We start from the raw sequence: 22274 nt of genomic DNA on the forward strand, positions 1-22274 counted from the left end.
ATCAGAGCAATGTGTATTTTGGTGCATGCATTGCATGGGTATACAAAGGATGTATAGTTTGATTTTTGCCCTTTTTTGCCCTTTGAGGGAACTTCCTGGTATCCTCATGTCTCCTGAGCAGAGAATAGCAGTCCTCCTTGGCAGAGAGACTGCAGCACAGTGGTCCTGACATCATCCAGCCACAGAACCAACAGAGAGGGGCACCCACTGCTGCTGCCGCCACATCGCTTGCTTCTGCAGTGACAAGGGCTATGATACATGCCAGCAGCCAGACATGGCTACATTCTGCCTTTGCATCTTTCCATTTTAAACTACACGTCCTGCTGTTTGCACATGCCCATGCACACCCACCACTCCTTTTCCTACTAAGTTCCTTGCAACATCTGTGCATGTCAGTACTCCGAATATAGGAAAGGTATCACCTGAGCAACCTGCCTCTGCTCAGGTATTCTGCCTGGAGGTGATAGTGATGCCCATGCACTGCGTACCTCTACCCTGTCTTCAGGAGAAAAGCTTCCAACCTTACAATCTAAACCTTATCTCCTTACCTTTGGAGATGTGATCTTCAGGGAGCTGGCAAGTCATAGAACCACAGACTGGTTTGGGTTGGAAGGGACCTTCAAAACTCATCCAGTTCCAACCCCCTGCCACAGGCAGTGACACCTTCCACTACTGCAGGTTGCTCCAAGCCCCTGTGTCCAACCTGGCCTTGAACACTGACAGGGACAAGGCAGTCACAGCTTCTCTGGGCATCCTGTGCCAGTGCCTCACCACCCTCACAGGGAAGAATTTTTCAGCACAATCTCAGTTGTTTGCTGGAAGCTCTTATTTCCTGATGAAGGGGGAAACTTCAGAAAAAGTTACTGTGAACCAGAGCTGGGAAGAGGCAGTCGCAGCAGCATGTTGGTATTTGGGTGTTTGAACATGTGATCAGAGGATTCAGAAAGAGCCCAGCAGAGAGCAGAGTCTCTCCACGGGAAACATAAATCAGTGAGTAAAAATGCAAAAGGTCAAGGTGGGTGATGAGGCTCAGGGTGACTCCAGTAGGCATGGAAACCAGATGAGGTCTGGTGGCTGGTGCTGCTGTGGCACTGGGGAGCAACACGAAAGAGGGCAGATGCTGCAGGGCCCTGTTCTTCTGCTTGATACCAATCAACGTTTTGTAGACCTGCTACTAAGCAGCGGGTCACCTGGTACCAAGAAATAAGCAGTACATCACAGCAAGGAATGCAGGGTTTGAACACAGTCCTGCCCCCAGAACTTTGTACAGTAATAGTTAACAAGGTATTCCAACTCTGTCCCTAAGTGGGGGTAAAAATTTGACGCAACATCACAGGGACAGATGGATGGGTTTGTACTCCTCAGCCTCCCCAGAAGGGACACCTTTTGGTAGGACTCATGTCCTTGGCTATGCCAAGTGTTTTGACTCAGGAAATTAAGGTTGTTATGTGATTGTATTGTTAGTCCACCCCTCTGAGATCCTCCAGAGATCCTCCATGCCAGCTGGTCAAAATACTAAGCTCTTCCCAATAAAGACATCTCTCACCAGCCTCATTCAGGGTGTTTAATCAAACTCATCTCTAAGAGAACTGCACAAACAAAAGCTAACAGTCCTAAACTGCAGCACTCCAAAAGAAGAAAATCCAGGCTGGCCTGGCTCATTTCATTCCATGAACAGGCAGCAGTGCAACTGTGATCTTTGCAGAGAAGCAAATCAAGGCATCTCTGGGGGGACTCTACCCTGACACCCATACTGATCAGATCTCCTATACAACGAGTAGCAAGGTTTCAGCCTGGCCATGGATTTGCTTTCATCCATCTTAAGTAGCCTTTTGATCAGGCAGCTGCCAGCAGTGCAAGCCCTGTCGCCCCCAGCTGTTCAGTTCCCAGCGCTGCCAGCACAGGTGAACCAGTAGCTGGGGGGCTGAGACTTTGTTGTCTTCCTCCAGAGGTGCAGATGCCCCCAGCTGTGTGAATGCAGGAACACTGGCAGCTCCATTTGCCTGGCCGGCACCCAGCTTATGCCTGAGTGCTGCAAGAAGTGTCTGGGTCCCTAGTAAATGCCGTAGGTGGGCTCCTGAGTGTTTCGGTATCTGTCCAGGTACCTCAGAGGCTGGTGACGCGGGAACTTCAACTGCGGAGGATGGTAAACGGGCGGCCGCACAAATTCAAACACAGGCTCTCTCATATCTGGAAAGGGGTAATGCAGAACGTCAGCAAGATGGCTCAGTCCCAAACCTCAGACATCCCCTTTCACCAGCAAGGGCCCCCATGTGCACACAGGACCAGGGCTGGTCAAGCACGTGCTGGTGAAGGCTCTGTCACTGTTACTTTAAAATGCTCAATCAAAACATTCTTTGAGAGGCTGTTTTAGATTGCTGTTTGTTTGGGGGATGATGGCTCAGTAAGTACCCAGTCTGTGCTGTAACAGATTCTAGACAACTGCCAAGAGCAAGTGCGAGCATCCAGTCACAGCTCACTCAGCAACCCTGTGCACCTACTCCCAGGACCGTGTCCCAGTCCACCAACAGGCTCTCTTCAGCACCTCTACACACTGCATTGCTTACTGAGAAGTTGATGGAAGACCTCAGTAACAGAGCTGTCCCACTGACACTGGAAAAATGCCAGCCCTGCTGGGGTCATTGCATCCTCGTGCTTTCTGTAGAAGTCAAATGTGCTAAAGGTTCGCATCTTGAGGCTGTGGCTGGAAAACAAGACATAAGCACAACATCCGAGGTAAACCTCTTTTCCTGCAGCATCATGGTAGACAACTACTTCCCCACATAACCACCGAGTCTATAAAACAGAGGTATATAACCTCTTTTCTTCCCTGTGAGGGTGCTGAGGCACTCGCACAGGGTGCCCAGGGAAGCTGTGGCTGCCCCATCCCTGGCAGTATTCAAGGCCAGGTTGGACACAGGGGCTTGGAGCAACCTGCTCTAGTGGAAGGTGTACCTGCCTGTGGCAGGGGGTTGGAACTGGATAAACCTGAAGGTCCCTTCCAACCCAACCTTTCTAGGGTTCTATGAAAAGGAAGTCACCAAAAGTAAACCTCACAGCTTCTCCCGCTCCATGCACATTCCTGCCCCATGCAGGACAAACCACTTTCTTAACAGCCTGTTTAAAGAAACAGGACACCACAGTGCTTGCAGGGCTGAGATTGTGGCTTCAGGTGACACAAAACCTCAAAACAGCTCCAAACAACCCTGCAGATTAAAAGGAACTGCTCTCCTACAGCAGTAACAACCATGTGATCATAGCACTAACAGCCAAGCCAATGGAGTGCAAAACTGCCCAGCAAAAGCTTGAATTACCACGGCATCGGCCGAACATCCTCACTGAAATCTATGGGGCAGTCTTGCTTGAAGAGGAGGAAGATGAAGCGATGGTAGCCAGTTCCCATGGCAGGGAAGGGCGGCAAGTAGTGGCAGATCTCCTTACCTGCCTTAAAGTCGTTGCCTGGGATATTCGTCCTGAACACAAAGAAGTTTACTTCATATACCCATTCATTTCCCTCCATTAGAATCAGCAGACTCAACCCAGAATTGCAAATCACTCTGTGCAGCATTTTGATGTCACTGGTGCCCCTTTTGACAAATGAACAGATAATAGAGGCTGCTTTCACTGGAAGAAAATTCATACCCAGCGATCTGAATGCCAAACAGCAACAACACCTGGAACGGTGTTCTGCATGTTTAGCAGAACCCAAAACACAGGAGCAAAAAAGCTAATGGCAGGAGTACCAAAGCAAGCCACTGAACTGCTGTAGTAAATGTTTATTCCCCAGCTATGCTGGAAGAGTTTCTACCTCCTGTGCCTGGCCTTTGCCTGGGCTTTCCCTGGGCTAAACAGTACATGCCTCTGATGTACTCACACCAGCCAGTGGAGGTACTCCGAGTCTGTGTCTCTTAGATGTCCATCTGCAAACACAAAAAAAAACAAAGAAAGGTGACTTAGGGGCACCCTGGTGTTTGTATCAACCCCAAAGAGTAAACGCTTTGAACAGAGGGTGCAGCTCGAGACCTCCCAGCATTCCTCTCCTATCACAAAAGTAACTCATTCTAATAGGACTGGGATTAAAATGAAGAGAAAAAACTCTACAGATGTAATTCCAAGACTAATAGAACTTCTTGACCATCTGCTTCACTTCACTGTGCCTTGGTTTCAAACAATGTCAGCTAACCTGCCTCCCAGGCAGACTGACAAGGGAGAGAGGAGTTTGGCGGTAAACAAAAGATGCGAGCCAGGGAATCGTTTCCTCTACACTGTGACAGAGGTCTTGACGTGTCACTGTCCATCTCTCAGCCAGAGATCTGGGGAGGCTACAGCCTTTTCTGCATATGTAATATGTCCCTGCTTAGCAGGTATCACATCATCTCTGGTTATTTCCCAAAGGAAACAGAAGCTAACCAAAAGCAGAATGAAATAACCAGTTTAAACATGTTTTATTAAAGAACTCATTACTCACCTGGATTTGTGAGCAACAAGGTCCAGAGGGAGCCTTTATCTGCCTCATATGACACTGCAGGGGGACCAGAAGCCTAAGAACAACATAAAAAGAACATACATTGCTCAAACAGGTTTCATTAAGACCAGATCACCATTTCCAAGGCAAAGAACATGAACTTCTTGTGGACAAGGCCAGGATGCAACACAGACATGCCACCCAGCTTCACATGGAGAGCCCCCTGGAGTGTTAATAAACATCAGCCTGCTGGTAGACAGTGATCCTGTTGCAAAGCTCTGTCCTTCTCATGTCCAGGAAACAGATTTCCTTCATCACAGAGGAAATACCCTTTTAAAAGAAATCCCCCAAAACAAATAATGCCTGTTAGAAGCATCTGACAGAAACACAGAGGCTTCCCATAGGGTTGAGGTTGCTCTCCGCTCCCCTCACACACCTCTGATGGAGTTACCATGTTCCCATAGTATACTGGCACGAGGTGCTCATCTTCTTGGCTGTACTCCACCCTCAAGGTAACCCAAGGGGTGAACGTGGCTCCCCTGAACAAGTCACGAAATATCCCGCAGTGCTCTGCTACACGCTGCTTGTGGAATGGGCCACTGCTCTTCTCCCACTCAGCTCTGACTTCGTTGAGGGGAATCAGCACTGCAAGGAGAGAGAAACGCTGCAGGAGGCAGCTGGGCACCCACTGCAGCCAGGGCAGGGAGAAGAGGTGGTAGGGCACAGACCAGTCCGGAGCCGGGCTGCTCTTTCCATCTCAGTATTCTGGTGGTTCTCCCTCAGGATCTTTTTTCTTTTCTTGATTTCTTTTGCCCGCAGCAGCTTATCATGCGGCAGACTGATGTCAGTCTTTGGCTCTTCAGAAAGGGATGAAAAAGTTATGTATGTAAAAAATGCGAACACCTCAAACACAAACCCCTTGCAGCACCCTAGAGAGTGTGAGAGAGATGCAAACTTCAAGACACAGAGGACTCAATTCTACCACCTTCCCCCTCCATCTCTACACTTTTGCTCCTTCCTTCCCCAACTCATAGCATTCCCAACCCTGTGGGTTTCCCAGCTGGTGAGCAGGTCTGGTCGCTGGGGCTGCTCAGCAGAGTAGCCGAACTGTGCTACTTGCAGCAAGACTAAAGCTCTAGGCCCTGGGATTCCCACGAATCACTTTGTTACTCTGCTCAACATCTTCTGGAAGGTGGCCAGCCTCCCTCCGTTCAGAAAACTGTAGCCCCCTTTCCCCTGAAGACGTTTGTGCACTGCAAAGTTTGAAACAAAACAAACAAAAACATCAGAACAGGACAAGCCTCGTGCCAAAGCACATAATCAGCTCTTTGCAGAGACACCCCCAGTTTCCTGAGCTTTAGCAGCAAAACCATTATGTGCAGCTCCTTCCACGAGTACCTGGCTGGGGACTGGTGTGCTGCCGGTACGTCTTCCACCACCGGGGTCTTCTGCTCTCCTTTTCCGCCAACTTGAAGTAACGAGTGAAACTGCGGTATTTTTCCAGCGCTTCCAAGTTGCTGACGTCGATATGTTCATTGGGCATCGGTCCCAGCGGGGCTGCCCGCTTGCAGAGAGCGGCTGGAAGCGAAGAGAGTTTCCGTTTCATACACAGGACGGGAAACGAGACCGAGGGAGCCCGCGGAGGGCGGAGAGCAGGAGCACGGGCCGGGCCGGGCCGGCGCCACCCCAAGCCCGCTTGGGGAACCCAGGCGTCCGCGAGCTCTCCTGCCCCCCCTCCAGCCCCGAGCGGCTCCCGCTGCCCACCCGTGCGGAACCGCGGCTCCCCGGCCCGTGTCTCACCGGCCGTGCCGAAGGCCCGCGCACCGCACCGCGCCGCCATCAGCAAAGGCGCCGCCATGATGTGAGTCTCCCGCACAGGAAGGCCCCCGTTACTATAGCGACAGGGGCTCCCCCCCCCCGCGCAGGGTCTGCCTTGAAGGGCCCTCGCTGCCACAGCAACGGGGCTGTCGCTGCCAGGGCCTGGCTAGAAACGTCCTCCCAGCCTCAGGGTGACGGGCTCTTCCCACCACCGGGACGCCGCTCCCCGTCCGCGCCCTTGCTCTTCGGTCCGCAGCGCTGGGACCCTGAGCGGAGCAAAGCGAGCGGCTGGAAGCAGAAACCCAGCCCAGCAGCCAGGTTTCTTCAGGAAAAGGCTCTCGAAGGAAAAGCTGGAGCTGCCAGTGAGCTGTGGAATGGCCTCGGGGTGCTGTGGAATGTTATCGAAGCCCCAGGGCAGAGCCGCCACACAGCTCTTACCTTGCCCAGCCTTGCAGCAAGACCAGACCTCCTCCACCCCCTCTAATGGCTTGGTTGTCACAGTCCTACGCAAGAGCCAGCAGCACACCAACTGAATCCTGCCCACAAGGGCAACTGCCTCCCAGGAAGTGCCAGTGGCACTGGCCTGTGCGGTGGAGGCCAGACAAAGTGTGTCCTTGCAGCCTCAGGGATTTCACACTCAGAACATGCCAAGACTGTTTTTAAAGAAAAGGACAGTTCCCCCATGAAAACTCGGATTATTTAATGTTTGTCGTTCCCAGCCCATGCAGAGGGCACGGTGGCCTCCTGAAGAAGATGGACACAGCCATTCACAGAGTAGTGTGTAGGGCTGCCTCCTCCTCACTATGACAGGGTTCAAGCAGTGTAGGGCGCTTTCTTCAGGCTCTCCAGGAAGATACGCTCATTTTCTAAGAAACGGTGGTCCTGAGAAGGATGGATAGGATTGCTATCAGAGAGCCACAGGAACGGGGTCACAGTTCAAGGTGTCACTCATGAGTAAGGGGAGTGTCCCAAACCCTCTTTCATGTGGGCAGGTACCTGTCTGTGGTACCCCCTGGGTGTAATGCCCCACCTCACAAGCCCATAACCTCACACAGAGGAAGTCTCAAAGAGCATCCCTGCCTGGAGAAGGACCCATCAGGGAGCTGACAGGAGAGGACGTGGTTATCACAAAGCCAGAGTCCAGCAGAACTAGTTTCTTCCACCCAGGGATGGGGTGAGAAGAGGGGCAACCCCATAAAGTGAAGGATATTTTCCATGAACCCGAGGCAAGGTGTGAGGATCCACCCATCCTTGCTTCTGGTATTGCCCCTCAAGATGCCAGCCCAGCAGCTCAGAAATGATCTCAGGAGACCCTCCAGCCTATCACTACCAGGCTTCATCCAGCCTGCTCCAACCCAGCTGATTGAAGCTCCTTCCACCCGTGGTCTCCTACCACCTCACCTGCTGGGCCCTGTAGTTCAGCAGCAGCAGGTTGATGTAGCGGTCAGTGGGGCTGGCCATGGACAGGGCTTCCTGGATAGGAGGCAGAAAGCCTGGAACATTGCGTAGTGCCTGCGCTGTTAAGGAGACAACAGAGCATCCCTTTTCATTTTCTGCTGCCTGCATGTCCCTGCAGCAGGGTCCTCCCCAGCTCCCAGTGCAAGCAGGAGGTTTAACCCACCTGCCTCACCCCTCCTTCTCCTTCCAGGCAATGCCCTCACTCAGAGAGCACAGATGAGCTCCTTCAGAGGACAAGGAGGCCAAGTCATATCTGAGGTTTATATACAGGGGAACTAAAACAGCTCTTAGGAACACCTCAAGCCTCCTGAGAAGCGGAATACAAGTGCAGCTGCCCCCCAGCATGTCGCTTCCCACCAGCAGCATGCAGGAAGTCTTACGCAGTGTGGTGGAAAGGCCTGTCATAGGGGCACCGAGGTCCTTGCCCGCAGTCTGCAGCATCACAGGGTTCCTGGGTAGCACCTCACGTAGCTGTTCAAGCTGTTTCCTCTGGCGAGCCATGCTCAGCCGCTCCTGCCCCATCCCCAGGAGAGAAGCTGTTGGGAAAGGTCCAGGCCCCTGGTATGGCAGCCCCAAGCCAAGAAGGGAAGATCTGGGGCATTTGCCTGGTGCAGACGCTGTTCCTGCTGCTTTAGCTGCTCCAAGTGTTGCTGCATGACCTGCAGCCTGCTCTGGTGCTCGGACTCTACCCTGCGTGCCTCCCGCAAGGCTCGCTCCCCTTCCTCATACTTCTGGGATGAGAGCTGCAAGACAGAGCAGCTGGAGAGGCTGGGGACAGGGACCCTCGCTGCCCTGAGGCAGGGCTCCTTTGTGCATCCCCTTGTCCCCCTCCCAGGAAAGGATTAGGATTCACGACTTTGGGAGGGATGGGAAACCCCAGCTTTGTTGCTGGCCCCCATACAGTTGTAAATTGCAGTGCAGATGCTCCACTTGCCTTGGTCGTGCTTTTAATCTCCTCCTCACGGTTCTGGATGCACAGTGCGGCCCTGTTCACCTTCTCCTTCTCACGCCTCAGCTCCTGCCATGCTTCTTCCAGCAGCTCCCTGTCCCTCAACAATTGATTCTCCTTCACTTTCAGCTCACGGCTCTGGATCTTCAGCTCTGCCTGCTCCTAGCATGGGCATGGGGAAAACTAGTGCATCACCAGCCCTGTTGAGCTTTTCATGTGTGCCAGTTTTGGGTGCAGAGCAGCACCACCAGGCACCCAAGCAGTGTCCTCATACACCCACCTTTGGGGGGCAGGGCTGGCACAGCTTGGACTGTACAGATAAACAAACACACTCCTTCCCCAGAAAGGACAGAGCCTCCCACCATGTTGCATACCCTAAAACATGCTCAAGGCATGGCACTTTGTCAGAAGTGGAAATATTCAGCCTGAATGTAGTATTTTTCACCCTTCTAGTCCTTACAAATGCAGCTTTGCCACGCTGCCTGTGCCACATATGCCCTCTGGACAGCCCCAGTGGGGAGCAGAACTGGCACTGGACACATCTCCATGGTACAGGGAGATTTTGCTTTACCCAGCACAGGGGTTTCATCTTGCCAGACTTACAACGGAGGCAGCTGCACCTGGGCTGGCTGCCCAGCCTCCTCACCTGCAAAGGGGAGACAGAAACTGATGCTTAAGCCCACCTCTAAAACAGGGTGGCGTAGGCTGTTCTGGAACAGCTGGATTCTCAGCACCCTGAGTCAAGTCTCGGTCTTAAACACCTGAAGGCAACGCTGAATGCCTCCTCACAGGCAGGACCCACCCGTGAGCCTGCCAAGCAGCGCTGGAGGCCACAGGAAGGGGCTCTACTGTGGTACCTTGGCCAGGCTCATGATGGTGCTCTCTCTCTGGGAGGCCATCTGCAGGGTTCGGTCCATGTCGCGCTTCAGCTTCTGTCGCTCCTCCAGCAATGCACTCTGGAGAGCATCGCAAGAGAGGAAGAGAAAAGCACCAAGTCCCATTTGCCACAGTATTTTTCTCCTTTAACTCATCTCTGCCACCAAACACCACACAACGTCTACAAGCTTGTTTAAGCCTATGACACCTGTCATGAACCCTGCATAGAGAGCTCTGGCCCCATGCTCCTCGAGAACCAGTGCGCATCATGCACACACAGAAGCCTCTTGCATCTGTGTGCAAGAGGGTTGGTCTGACTGTGATTCACTGTGAGACCAGGTGTGGGATTGAGGAGGCAGAGGGCAGAGGAAGGATGCTACAGCCCAGTATCCAAATCTCTCTTCTACACTGCAGCCCTGATCAGACTCAAGGGACATGCAGAAAGCACCTGGAGATGTCTGCCCCTCCTCACCTTCTCCCTCTCCAGCTCTGCTCGCTCCATGGAAAGCTGCTGGGTCATGCCTCGCCGCTGCTCCTCCAGTGAGTGTTGCAGCAATTCTGCTTTGGATTGCTCTGCCACCAGCCTCCATCTCTCCTGGGTTCAGACACAGAGGAAAGACAGATGCCACTCACAGGGTCCAGGCCAGGGACCTCCAATGGGCAAGGCATACATCCCACAGCCAGACAGGAGGGCTGACCTGGGCAACAAACACAATGCAAGCTCACCTGCTCACTCAGCCTGGACTCCATTCTAGTGATCACCTCCTGGATTTGGCTCCGCTCCTCCTCCATGTCCCTCTTCTGTTGTGACAGCCTGTCCTCGAGCACTGGTGAGAGGAAGCAGCAGGGCCCTGAGCAGCATGAGGTGGGAAGCCCTCCTCTGTCTGCACCACATTCACAGAAAAGCTGCATGTGTTTATGCTCATCACCTTCTGTGCACCCCCAGGACACTGTTTTTGAAATGGGAGACCCGGAGGTGTCCAGTGACCAAAACAGGCCTTGGCCCCCAGCTTCTTTGGCTGACTTGGGGCAACTTCTCCCTGTTTTCTGGGTGTCCCCAGCCCTGGCAGGGATCCTGCAGACATTCTGGCACATAGGAACAGAAGTACCTTTGAGCTGCTTGTCCCACTGCTGTGCCAGTTCCTGGGATGTGGTTTGGTGCATGGCCTCCACCTTGTGGGAGAGGTCATGCAGGTTGCTGGAGAACTTCTCCATCTGCTCGATGATACCATTCAAAGACCTGCGGAGAGGAGGGAGGGGACACACTTAGTCTCACCGTGATGGAGGAGGGGATGCGTGGTGGGCCAAACGCTGGGCAGCCCCGCCCTGAACCTCTCTGGGTCATGGCAGAGCGGTAGGACAGAGCTGCTGCTTAGAGTACCATAGGATATTAAACAGATCAGCACCCCTGGAAGCAGTGGGTGGGAGAGGGGATGGCACCTCCTGCCATGGTTCCATGCTGGTTCCCGCAGAGCGGGGAACTCCATGGCAAGGGACTCATGGGGATATGGCACCACGTGTCAGCACCTGGTATGTGAGGTCGAACTGGTCACTGCATCAATCTCCAGGTCTTTCAGCCGTTTCAGCTGCTGGAGCTGCTCTTCGTAGTCTTTGCGCATCTCCTGGACCAATGTCCTGCAGGACACAGGGAAGGAGCCCGCCATGGGCTATTTCAAACCAGTGCTCCCCATGACAGGAACTGTGGAAGAGGCCTGGTTGTGGGGCTGAGAGCCAGGTCCCAGGAGCTGAGCTGGCATGGCAGTCTGTTACGGGGCATCCCATGACAGGCACCCACATTTCGGTGAACCGCTTTTGGCAGTTATGGGCATCTCTACCAAAACCTGATTTCTCATTGACCCAAACTATGTGGTCAGCAGCGACTCACTGACCAGAATAAAAGGGATCTGGGGGAGGCAAAACGATACATTCAGCATCTTTCAAAGTTCAGAGCATTCACTTTAAAATAATGTGCCCAGCCAGATCTCCCCATTTCTACCTACAAAGCAAATCCTCATTCCAAAAGCCACTGAGCTACCCATAACCCAGTGTTTCTAGGCTCTGACTTCTCCATTCACTATGTTCCCAAACTGCTCCCTGGTTCCTTTGGTAAGACTGGGACTACCAGCCCCATGTGTGCTGCTCATGCTGCTCTTACCCAGCATCTTCACCTGGCTCCGGCCCAGGGAGGTCACAGCAAGGAGCAAGTGTTACTTTCATGTCAATACCCATCACCCTCCACCCAAAGTGTACACAGGGATTTAGGAGCAGACCAGTGTCACTGCGTGCATGGGGAAACATGCAGATACCCTGCAGTCTGAGCCCTGAACCCCCCTGCTACTGCCCAGTGTACTGTCCTGGTTGGCAATGTGCTGGCAATGGGACTGACCCCTCCTTCTTGTCACCCATGGGACAGTGTTGGTAAGAGTGGACCCCCACCTCGGCTCACCCATGGGCTGCTCTCTGCCCCCACTAGGTCCACATCGACACGGTTTTGTCCCTGCACGTCCCATGGATAGATTTGGGAAGTGCCCCAGCATTCCCAGTCTGGGGAGATGGATGGGGCTGCAGGCAAGGACCTGACAGAAAAGGGGAGCAGAGGTGAGAGCCTGATACCTGTACGTGCTCTCGAGATGATCCAGGTCTGCCTGGTGCCGCTGCTGGAGACTCTCCAGCATCAGTTTGTATTGAGTCCGCTCCATCTCCAGCATCTGGACCTGTTGGGCACCCAGAGAAGATCCTTGTGCTGCCGCAGGGACAGAGATCTACAGCAGCTCTTAGTGACCATAGACATCCCTGGACAGGGAGGTTTCTCCTCTCTCCCATCACCCTGATGTTATCTGAAGCAGACGCAACCCCTTCTCCTTCCCCTGGGTCTCCCATGGTCTGCATCCAGCAGGCTATGGGGTTCACCTGGCTCTCCAGCTCTGCCACATGGGCCTGGGCCCTGAGGAGCTCTGCATGACAGCCTGATGCATCCTTGTAGAGCTGGGTTGTGGGAGCTCCCAGCCTCCTCTCATGTAGCAAGCTTGGGGCTGCAGAATCTGCCTAAGAAGATGAAGAAAGAAAATTAAGGCTCTTTGGAATCAGTGGCTTTGTGGTGGGGCCATCAGCCCCCAAAGGAAGGCACGAGCCTCACCTGCAACTGTGGGGCACTCTGCAGATGTGCCCTGGGTGCAGCAAAATGCAGGGACACAGGGATGCTCTCAGGGAGGTAAAGCACCTCCTCCCAGCATGGGAATGGCAATCTACCCCCAGCCTTCTGCTGTCCCTCCTCTATCCTTCTCCAGCCCAAGCCCATTGCTGCCCTGGGCCCTTTTTCTCCAGTTGACACCCAGCAAGCAGCCTCTACCCCAGACACAAGCATGCTGGGCTCTTCCTTCTCTGGGGAGACACTCAAGGATACAACCATGAGCCCTCTAGGAGAAAGCGTGTGTTCTGCCACAAGGGCAGGCACAGAGGCTAAGCTAAATGAGAAATGGAGGCTTCAAAAACCAAAACTCTAATTTCCCTTCCATTGTCTAGAAACAATCTCAGAGCAGCTTCACCACCATACTGGGAAAAACAGCTGAAGAAAGTCTTCTATCAACTGGAGCCTCTGTTGTCTACTTATCTTCTATATATATATGCCTGGGGAACTATGTAATGCTGCTCAGGCAACACAGGGTTGTAAATACATTGTGATTTACAAAGCATTCACAACACATGTGCTTTGGCCTGATAAACACAACCTGTGGCATTTCAGGGCTCTCCACACACTTTGCCTCCATGTACACAGGCTCCCAGAGAGGCAAAGTGGGGCACACCTTTCCTCTTGCTGAGGGTACATGGGCAGAGCTGGATCACAGTGCGTTGGTGGGCAGGGCTCACAATCACTGCCCTGATCCTGCACCTCTCAGGGGCACAGCCCCAGCACCTACCTGAGTGAGCACAGCAGGGACTGGCATCTTCTGCTCTTGTGGGATCGTGGTTGTAGGGACTGAAAATTGGACAAGCCTGTGATTCAGATGTGAAATGAACCATCCCCTCCCAGAAGGATGAGGACTTCATGGGCAGAGCAAGAAGGATCCTGCTCCCTCCCTCCAGTGGTTGCTGATGGGGATGGATACTCAGACTGGCTTGTCCACATCTGCACCCCTACCCCACCTCATGCACAATAATAATGGGACTTTGCTCTGCAGAGTAAGTCTGGGGGCAAAGCACAGCTCCATCTCCATCACCTACGGAAAAGGCTGGCTCCTTTAAGTCACTTTCAGTGGCCCATGAACTGCTGCACAGCCTCAGTCACAGCAGCAGGGGGTCTTCCAGCAGACAGCACTAGTGGGATGAGCATGGGGACAGCAGGAGGGAAAGGGGAGAGACACAGGACAGCACAAACTTAAGCCCACCCATAGCTCAGAGACAGCGAGTCCCTTGCAGCCCTCTGAAACCCCAAAAGCAGAACTGCAGAGCTCAGTGTGTCTCAGCACCATGTCCCCACCATGTCACAAAATGGGAATGGTGGGATCCTGCAGCTTGGCAGCCCTCTCTGACAATGACTGCTCAAAGCCTGGGCAGCATTCACATGGCCAAGGGCAATGATGTTGCGGCTCCTGCCTTGTTTTGGGGCGTTTTTTTTTCAGGGCAGGGGGACTCTTTCTGCATACTGCTGCCCAAATTGTACAACCACATGAAACACACCCAGGGCGCTGTCATCTCTGGTGGGATCCCCTTGCACAGACTCCAACGGGTGAGCCGAGTCCTGTTTTGCGGTGCTGAGCCAGGGGACCAGCTGCCTGGATGGGTACAGAGACACCAGTGATGCACAGCAGTGTCACAGCTCAGGGAGAGGCACATGGATATTATCCTGACTGGCATTTCTAGAAGCTTGAAGCTGGCTGTCCCACTGTAATCAAACAAGCAAGAGCCTGACAGTCCTTCACAGCTTCCTTCCCTCCCAGTGACAAAGTTCCCAGTGACCAAAGCAGGACCCAGGGCAGTGTGTGCAATCTTGGCCAAAACTGGAAGGAGAGAACAGAGGTTTCATGGGACTGCAGGCAGTTATCAGCAGAATAAAGCCCTGCATTATTACCCCAAGCCAGACTAAGATAGTGCTTAAAAATATTTTCTTTAATTGGAGCCAAGGGTTTCTGAGAGGTCCTACTGGAGCAGCTACATGTGGTACAGATGCAAGAGCTGTGGCCACAAATCATGACCTCACCTGACAGGAGACCGGGGATCCAGCCCATTGCCTGGAGCTTCTGAAGGCTTGGCATTTCTCTCCTGGGTCTTTGCCTGTGCTTGGGCTTTCTTGCGAGCCAACAGGGCCATCAGCCAGTCCTCCTCCTCCTCTGGTGGGACAGGTTGAGGTACTGCCTTCTCTGCTGCTGGAAGCTGGCTGGTGGAGCGGTGCTGCCTGGCTGTGGCAGGGCTGGGGTGGCTCACTGTGGGACTGGCTTTCATTGGGGACGACAGCTCTGAATCCATAAAAGCCTCATCTTTCAAACCCAGCCAGTCTCCTCTATTCCTGCTGCCCCACACAGGGTTCTGGCTGGCTGGAGAAGGTTTGTGGCAAGGTTCTGGTTTTGCTTCACTGATGGTCTCAGCAGAAAACCTGCTGCAAGGACTAGCAGTTGCATACCTGCCTGCCAGGGGACCCAAGGGACTCTGCCTGCTCTGTCACAGGGGAAGCAGCCATGCACTCACAGAGCACAATACCTCACAGATTGCCTCCTCCCTAGCTGGCCACTGGGCATGGAGGCCATTGTGGGCCGGTATGCTCCAAAGTCAAAATCCTCCTTGTCCCATCCATCTTCCTTCTCTGTTCAGATAAGCAGCCTTGAGTCAGCACCCAGAGGAACAGCCATCTGCAAAAGCACCAGCCCTTTTCCTCCCCTGTAATTTCCACTAGGATTGCTGCCTCTGGGAAAACACAGCTGGAACCATCATCCCCAGGAACCCATGAGCAAGTGCCTCCTCAGTGTGGCTGGGAAAAGCTTCTTTGCTGGAAATCAGACCATGTCCAAAGGCAATGGAGTTATGGCTACTGTGCAAATGCTCCCAGGCTGCCTCAAGGCCAAAGTACTACACTTTTTGCACCCTTCCCTGCACTGCCTGACAGCCCATTAGCATCCCTGCAAAGAAAGGGTATTTTCCCTGCAAGGGCATCAAAAATCAATCTCACTCTCCCAAGCCAATGCTATCACCTCTGCAGACCTTCCCAGCATCCCTGGCTGTGCTCACTTGGCTGGTTTTGGTATTTTTTATCCGGTTTGAAATCCCCGTGCTCTCCCTTGCCTGGCTGTTTCATGATTTTTGTCCATGGAGCCTTGTCCCAGCAATTCATCTACCATGGAGTGGGCTGCACAGAGCTCCTCTCTGTTAGGGACACAGTGGCAGACTGATTTCTCTGAGGGGCAGGATTCATCCTCAGCACACAGCCTTGCCAGGGGGCTCGGGCTCTTCTCTGCCAAGCAAGGCTGCTCTTGTCCCTTTCTGGGAGCCACAGGCAGAAGCTCCAGCGCCCCCTACCCAGCATGGTGGCACCATCTCAACACACAAGACATCCCCTACTTTACCTCTTCATTGTCCTTACTCTTTTGCCTTCTCTCCTTACTTCTCACCTCCTTTTGGGCCACTCCCAAATCCCAGTGCATCCATCAAGTCTTCATCATCATCTTCAAATGTGAGCTCCCTCCTCTGGACTGGTGCCATGGCATGCAGGGGCATCTGAGGTGGCTCTGTGGATGGGATCAAGCAAGGAAGGAGATTTGATCAGAGTTTTGTTTTTTTTTTTTTTTGTTTAACAAGAGATCAAAGCATCCCTGACTTCTCTTATCACTCAGGATCATTTAAAAAGTAATTTTTAAATAACTCTTCCAAGTAACCACATCTCATAATAAATGACAAAGTGGCAATGTGCTACTGCCTGGTTTGTGGCCATGCATCCACTGATGGTATCACTGAGTTTTCTGCTCTGGCTAACACCAGGAGCTCCTTTACCTTTGCAAGTTTCCAATCAGATAATTCCTGCCCCTTGTCACCCAAAGTCCTGCTCCACCAAGGCACCTTAGTCCTTGCCCTAATCTACTAGCTGCTGCTTGTGTGCGGGGTGGATTTATCAGGGTGAACAGTGATTTTTAGAGGACTATCAGACTATTTAAGCTGAAAGAAGGGATATTTAGCTTCAGTGTTAGAAAAAAAAGTCTTCATTATGAGAGTGGTGAGGCCCTGGCACAGGGTGCCCTGAGAAGCTGTGGCTGCCCCATCCCTGTCAGTGTTCAAGGACAGGTTAGACAGGGCTTGGAGCAACCTGCTGTAGTAGGTGTCCCTGCCTGTGGCAAGGGGTTGGAACTGGATGAGCTTTAAGGTCCCTCCTAACTGAAACTGTTTTATGATTAGTGTCCCTGTTGCAGGAACAAGAGGGATGAGTGCCAGTAACACAGCCACAGTGTGGATGGATCCCACTGAGAGGTGCACCAACTGTGGTTTGGCATGGATGGGTGATGCTCTCAGCAACCCAAATCCTAACCCAGAAAACTCGCTCTCATCTGGCAACATGCAGAAAAGGCTGGATGAGGTCAAATGTGAGATCTGAACCTCCATTCCCAGAGAGGAAAGGTCATTTCTGAAACCTGTGGCAAACTGAAAATATCAAGCACTCAATGAGCTGGGTCACAGTTAACCCCGTTACCAAGTTGTTCTATAAATTATTAATAAGAGATGGACTAGGTGGCTTTCAATTCAATTCAATCAGTTTGGACCTCACACAAACTCAGCCAGCTGCTGATTCACTTAATACAAAGAAAATGCATCAAGCAACTCTGCTTACCTTTTTCTTTGCTCTGTTCTGTGTTCTTTTCAGAGCTGCTTTTAGTGCCAGTTGAAGATGGCTTTTTGGGAGCATCCTGCTCCTCATTAGATAAAAGCCCTGCCAAAGGATCATCTAAATTTGGAAATTATCCCATAGGAAAGGAGAATAATAAGAAAAACAAATAAACCCAATGTTATTTAGAAGAACAGTTCTGTGCTAAGCCAAGCTCTATCCCCTACCATGTGCACATGGGGACAGCAGATCGTATCTGCTCAAAGCCACGAAAGGAGGTTCTGCAGGGACCTGGGACACCCTTGAGTCTCCCTGCACTTCATACACTCAAGAGTTACATTTATGTTCAGTTTTTCCACATTTTTTCTTTTTCTCCTAGGAAAAAATAATGCTAACTTTGGGTGCTTTAATGCTTGAACACTGTTTAGGCAAAGAAAAAGGGGATTAAAAAAGCTCACCTAAAGCACCCAAAACCCATCTGTAATTTGAACAGATACTAATCTTGGTTAAAGCACAGCCTTTGACAAGCAGATCTCAGCTGTGCCAGAGAACTATTGCCCCTGCTTGGAAGTTGGACAGAATTCCTCCTGACACAACGGCTGCATCTTTTTTTCTCCTTTGGTCATCTCTGTAGGATTAGATCTGCATCAGCATCATAGGAGAGAAGGACCCAAATTTCACTGACCAGCCAAGCCTTTAGTTAACACATTAGGCAAACTATGGGGTCCTGGTTTAAGTAACTCAGAACCACACAGCCGCTCACTCACTCCTCCCCTTCCTCCCCCTGCTCCCAGACACATGTGGAGGAGAATCAAAAGAATGTAACTCCCACGGGTTGAGATAAGAACAGTCAGTAACTAAGGTATAACACAAAACCACTACTGCTACCACTAATGATGATAAGGGAAATAACAAGGGAAGAGAACACAACTGCTCAACACCCACCGACTGATACCCAGCCTGACCCAAGCAGTGATCTAGCCCTTCTGGGTAACTCCCCCCAGTTTCTATACTGGGCATGACATGCTGTGGTATGGAATACCCCTGTGGCTAGTTTTGGTGTCCTGTCTCTGCTTCCTCCTGGCTTCCCCTCCTCCGTGGCAGAGCACAAGACTGAGAAAGTCCTTGGTCAGACTAAACATTACTTAGCAACAACTAAAAATATCGGTGTTATCAGCGTTGTTCCCAGCTGAAAGTCAAGAACACAGCACTGCACCAGCTACTAAGGAGAAAAATGACTGCTACTGCTGAACCCAGGATATAAGGGCAAAGAGCAAGGGCAGAGTCCTCAGCTGCCCCCATGTATCTACGTGCTGAAGTGAAGAGAGATCCTACCTTCAAAGTTCTTGTGCAGCTGGTGAGCAGGAGATGAGAGTGCCTTCTTTTCCATAGCTGGCTTTTCTGGAAAGAGAGGCCACAGCTGTTAAGACAAGGTACTGCAGAGACATCCCTCTTCCACCCTGGCTGAAAGTCAAGTTTTCCAGTGGCAGCCCCCTAAAAGCAGATGTTGTGACACATAGCTCACCCACAGCCGTACCAGATGGGAATCTTTCTGGAAGGGCCTCCTTGCAAGCAGAGAAGAAAAGGGCCCGGGGAAGAGCAGGACACTTTGGGAACCAGCATATCTCAAATACAACCACTCTTGCTCTCCTTACACAGAGATTAAGCAGAACCCAGTAGGAACACTTTGCAGAGGGAACAGCCAAATGGTGTTTGGTGGGAAGCAGCAGCATGGCTGCTCTTGCTGCTATTAGCGATGTAATCACACCCTGAAGAGGGGCCAGGGATCACCTATGGGACAACAGGTAGCCAGAAAAATATTTCCCCAAAAAGGGAACACGAAAAGGATTTTCAGGAACAAATAATTTTTTTGTTCCTGTACCAGATGAAAATATTCCCTGCTCATTTACAATCAGGCTGTGAAAAGAAAAGTAAAATCTCCTTTTTAACTTTCTCAGGAGTTAGCTGCTTTCCTGTGATTTTACTCCTCCTTCCAAGGAGTCACATTTCCCAGGACATTGCACAGTAGTCTTCCCTGGTCCAGAACTGGATTTTGGCATTCCCAGGAGATCAGCTGGCTGGTAAGCTTCAGGAAATTTACCAGGAATTCTGTCTGGATGTTGTGGTTTGAAACGAGCTGGTAACTCAGCACCAGGCAGCTGCTCACTCACCCCTGGGAGGGATGGGGAGGAGAACAGGAACAATGTAAAAACCCATGGGTTGAGATAAGAACAGTTCAATAACTAAAGTACGATATTCTACTACTAATATTACTAATAATAGTAATAATAAGAGAAATAAGAAGGGGAGAGAGTATAAAAAAACAAAAGGGGAAATGGAAAAAAAGCTGTACCAGCTACTAAGAAGAAAATTCTCTCTATTCCAGGACATCATAGCTGAAAACAGGACACTAGAAAAACCCAACAGAAAGAGATTAGGATGATGGCCATAGGCATATTACTGAGCTAGGCACTACAAAGGGGGATTTCTCCACCACACCCAGGAATCACAGAAGCTTTTAGCAAGAAATGAAGTTCACTTGGCCTCCCCGGGTTGATGTCTACCCTATTCAATGGTCTCCGATTCTGGGCAACCCTACTCCATGCTCTGCTCCCTGCTGCATCCCCCCTCACAGCTGGAGCCCTCTCAGAGATCAGTGACTGTTGTACCAGCACCTCCTGCTCGTGGGAGGGGAGGAAGAGGATAGAGATGCTGCCCTTCCAGCTGCAAAGAAGGTCCATTTTACCATTCATCTCAGGAGGTCACCAAACACTTCATCAGTGGAGCCCGAAATGAAACAAATTCAAAGTGTTGAGGAGGGAGGAGAGCTCCGGCAGTGGTTAGATGCCTGGAAAGCGAAGGAAACGTTAAACTGAAGCCACCTGTACTCGCTGCCTTGTCCTGCAGGGCAGCTGCTGTGAAGGAGGCTGGCTGCATGCAAGAAAAAGATATCCTATGTGCGGGAGCCGAGGAGAGAAAAAAGACGAGAGCCGAGGAGAGAAAAAAAGAGCCTTTCCCACACACCATGTCCTGACTCACAGGTGAAAGCCTGAGCTGCGACAGAATTCAGCGGCTTCAGAAGGAGCAAAGACACCTCAAATTATCCATCGGAGAGCGGCTGGAAGCGAAGAGAGTTTCCGTTTCATACACAGGACGGGAAACGAGACCGAGGGAGCGCGCGGAGGGCGGAGAGCAGGAGCACGGGCCGGGCCGGGCCGGGCCGGGCCGGCGCCACCCCAAGCCCGCTTGGGGAACCCAGGCGTCCGCGAGCTCTCCTGCCCCCCCTCCAGCCCCGAGCGGCTCCCGCTGCCCACCCGTGCGGAACCGCGGCTCCCCGGCCCGTGTCTCACCGGCCGTGCCGAAGGCCCGCGCACCGCACCGCGCCGCGCCGCCATCAGCAAAGGCGCCGCCATGATGTGAGTCTCCCGCACAGGAAGGCCCCCGTTACTATAGCGACAGGGGCTCCCCCCCCCCCCGCGCAGGGTCTGCCTTGAAGGGCCCTCGCTGCCACAGCAACGGGGCTGTCGCTGCCAGGGCCTGGCTAGAAACGTCCTCCCAGCCTCAGGGTGACGGGCTCTTCCCACCACCGGGACGCCGCTCCCCGTCCGCGCCCTTGCTCTTCGGTCCGCAGCGCTGGGACCCTGAGCGGAGCGAAGCGAGCGGCTGGAAGCAGAAACTCAGCCCAGCAGCCAGGTTTCTTCAGGAAAAGGCTCTCGAAGGAAAAGCTGGAGCTGCCAGTGAGCTGTGGAATGGCCTCGGGGTGCTGTGGAATGTTATCGAAGCCCCAGGGCAGAGCCGCCACACAGCTCTTACCTTGCCCAGCCTTGCAGCCAGACCAGGAGCAGCTTTCTGTCCTGGCTCTTCAGCTATGGGCCTTTTCTACACACTCGAAGCTCCGCAATGGTGCTGTCCGTATTGCTCCCGCTCCTGGCTTTCCCAGTCCCATTGCGTGCAACCTCCCTGGTGCCTGCTCCCGGCCGTCCTGCAGCGCAGAGTGCAGGGCACAAACGTGCGGCGTCTACTCCCACAGCCGAAGAGCTGAAAGTTGGTGCTGGGCCTCTTGTGCAGACACAGACCTCCGCAACGGTGCAAACTACTCAGCTATAAAAATTCCAAGAGCCAACTTATGGTGGTGCTGTGGGAAAAAAAACCCTAAGGTCTACACTTCCTCCGAACTGGAAGGGATCCTCTGCAATTGTTCAATTGGCAATGGCATTTCAAAGGGAAACAAACTCCTCAAGGCATAAAGAGAAAGGAATAAAGAGAAGGAATAAAGGCATAAAGAGAAGGGACATCCTTTGGTGAAAGAACCTATATTGATTCAGTTGGAGTCCCTTGAGGAGTTCTTGATGAATACAAAGCTAGGAACTTGGGAGCAACAGGGTTTGAATCTTTTGTGTGTGTGTGTTTTGGTAAGCTACAATCAATATAAATATAGATTAGATAAATTATATTTATTATAATCAACAGAAGTTTATGTATCATGACAGGGATGCCATAAAAGGAACTGCAAAACAATTAGATGCTACCAGCAGAATGACATGGGAAAATAGAATAGGTTTAGATATACTAGCTGAAAAATGAGAAGTATGCATAATGCTAAAGAATAGGTGTTGCACATTTATTCCAAATAATACAGCACCAAACAGAATTGTGACCAGGGTCATACAAGGCCTCGCTACCTTGGTGGAAGAATTGGCTGAAAATTAGAGAATAGATAGTTCATTAACAGGATGGTTAGAATCCTATTTTGGAAAATAGAGGGGAATAGTGATACCAATTTTTACTTCCCTAAATACAGTAGCAGTGATGCGCGGATTGACTCCACAACTCGTTAAAAGTTGTAAAGTAGGTATGCTTTTTATTCAGCGCTGAGACGCACGGGGATAATTCCTCAAAGTCATGCG

At 51.9% G+C, this 22274-nt stretch overlaps 2 protein-coding genes across 2 annotated transcripts; both read right to left on the reverse strand.

Moving 5' to 3' along the window:
• Window positions 1-1672: 1672 nt before the first annotated feature.
• On the reverse strand, window positions 1673-6463 carry MRPL38 (mitochondrial ribosomal protein L38). Its single transcript, XM_057398193.1, has 9 exons — window positions 6266-6463; window positions 5864-6043; window positions 5194-5322; window positions 4902-5110; window positions 4469-4541; window positions 3875-3920; window positions 3315-3473; window positions 2568-2704; window positions 1673-2190 (listed from the first exon to the last, which is right to left on the reverse strand). The coding sequence occupies exons 1-9, from the start codon at window positions 6321-6323 to the stop codon at window positions 2054-2056; spliced, it is 1128 nt and encodes a 375-aa protein (XP_057254176.1). The 5' UTR covers window positions 6324-6463; the 3' UTR covers window positions 1673-2053.
• A 509-nt stretch (window positions 6464-6972) lies between these two features.
• FBF1 (Fas binding factor 1) lies at window positions 6973-18758 on the reverse strand. The gene is given in 21 exon segments (XM_057398194.1): window positions 6973-7165; window positions 7685-7800; window positions 8122-8334; window positions 8337-8484; window positions 8676-8852; window positions 9548-9646; window positions 10039-10161; window positions 10293-10393; window positions 10676-10806; window positions 11094-11201; window positions 12180-12280; window positions 12477-12611; window positions 13484-13542; window positions 14244-14338; window positions 14764-15159; window positions 15261-15363; window positions 15786-15858; window positions 15860-15920; window positions 16159-16282; window positions 17374-17487; window positions 18703-18758. Coding segments are annotated over 21 exon segments (2601 nt in total). The 5' UTR covers window position 18758; the 3' UTR covers window positions 6973-7096.
• Between the last annotated feature and the right edge of the window lie 3516 nt (window positions 18759-22274).

Source organism: Pezoporus wallicus, unplaced genomic scaffold (assembly GCF_028554395.1).
Source record: "Pezoporus wallicus isolate ANWC-B61680 ecotype Strahan unplaced genomic scaffold, APGP_CSIRO_Pwel_v1 contig_7956, whole genome shotgun sequence".
NCBI classification, from domain to species: Eukaryota; Metazoa; Chordata; class Aves; order Psittaciformes; family Psittacidae; genus Pezoporus; species Pezoporus wallicus.

Excerpts from the sequence above, each read along its gene's own strand:
- MRPL38 (XM_057398193.1), bottom strand. The coding sequence starts at position 6,323 with ATGGCGGCGCCTTTGCTGATGGCGGCGCGGTGCGGTGCGCGGGCCTTC. Across the intron at positions 6,044-6,265 it reads GCGGGCCTTCGGCACGGCCG|CCGCTCTCTGCAAGCGGGCA; the intron begins GTGAGACACGGG and ends CTTCGCTTCCAG. Across the intron at positions 5,323-5,863 it reads GCACACCAGTCCCCAGCCAG|AGCCAAAGACTGACATCAGT; the intron begins GTACTCGTGGAA and ends CCCTTTCTGAAG.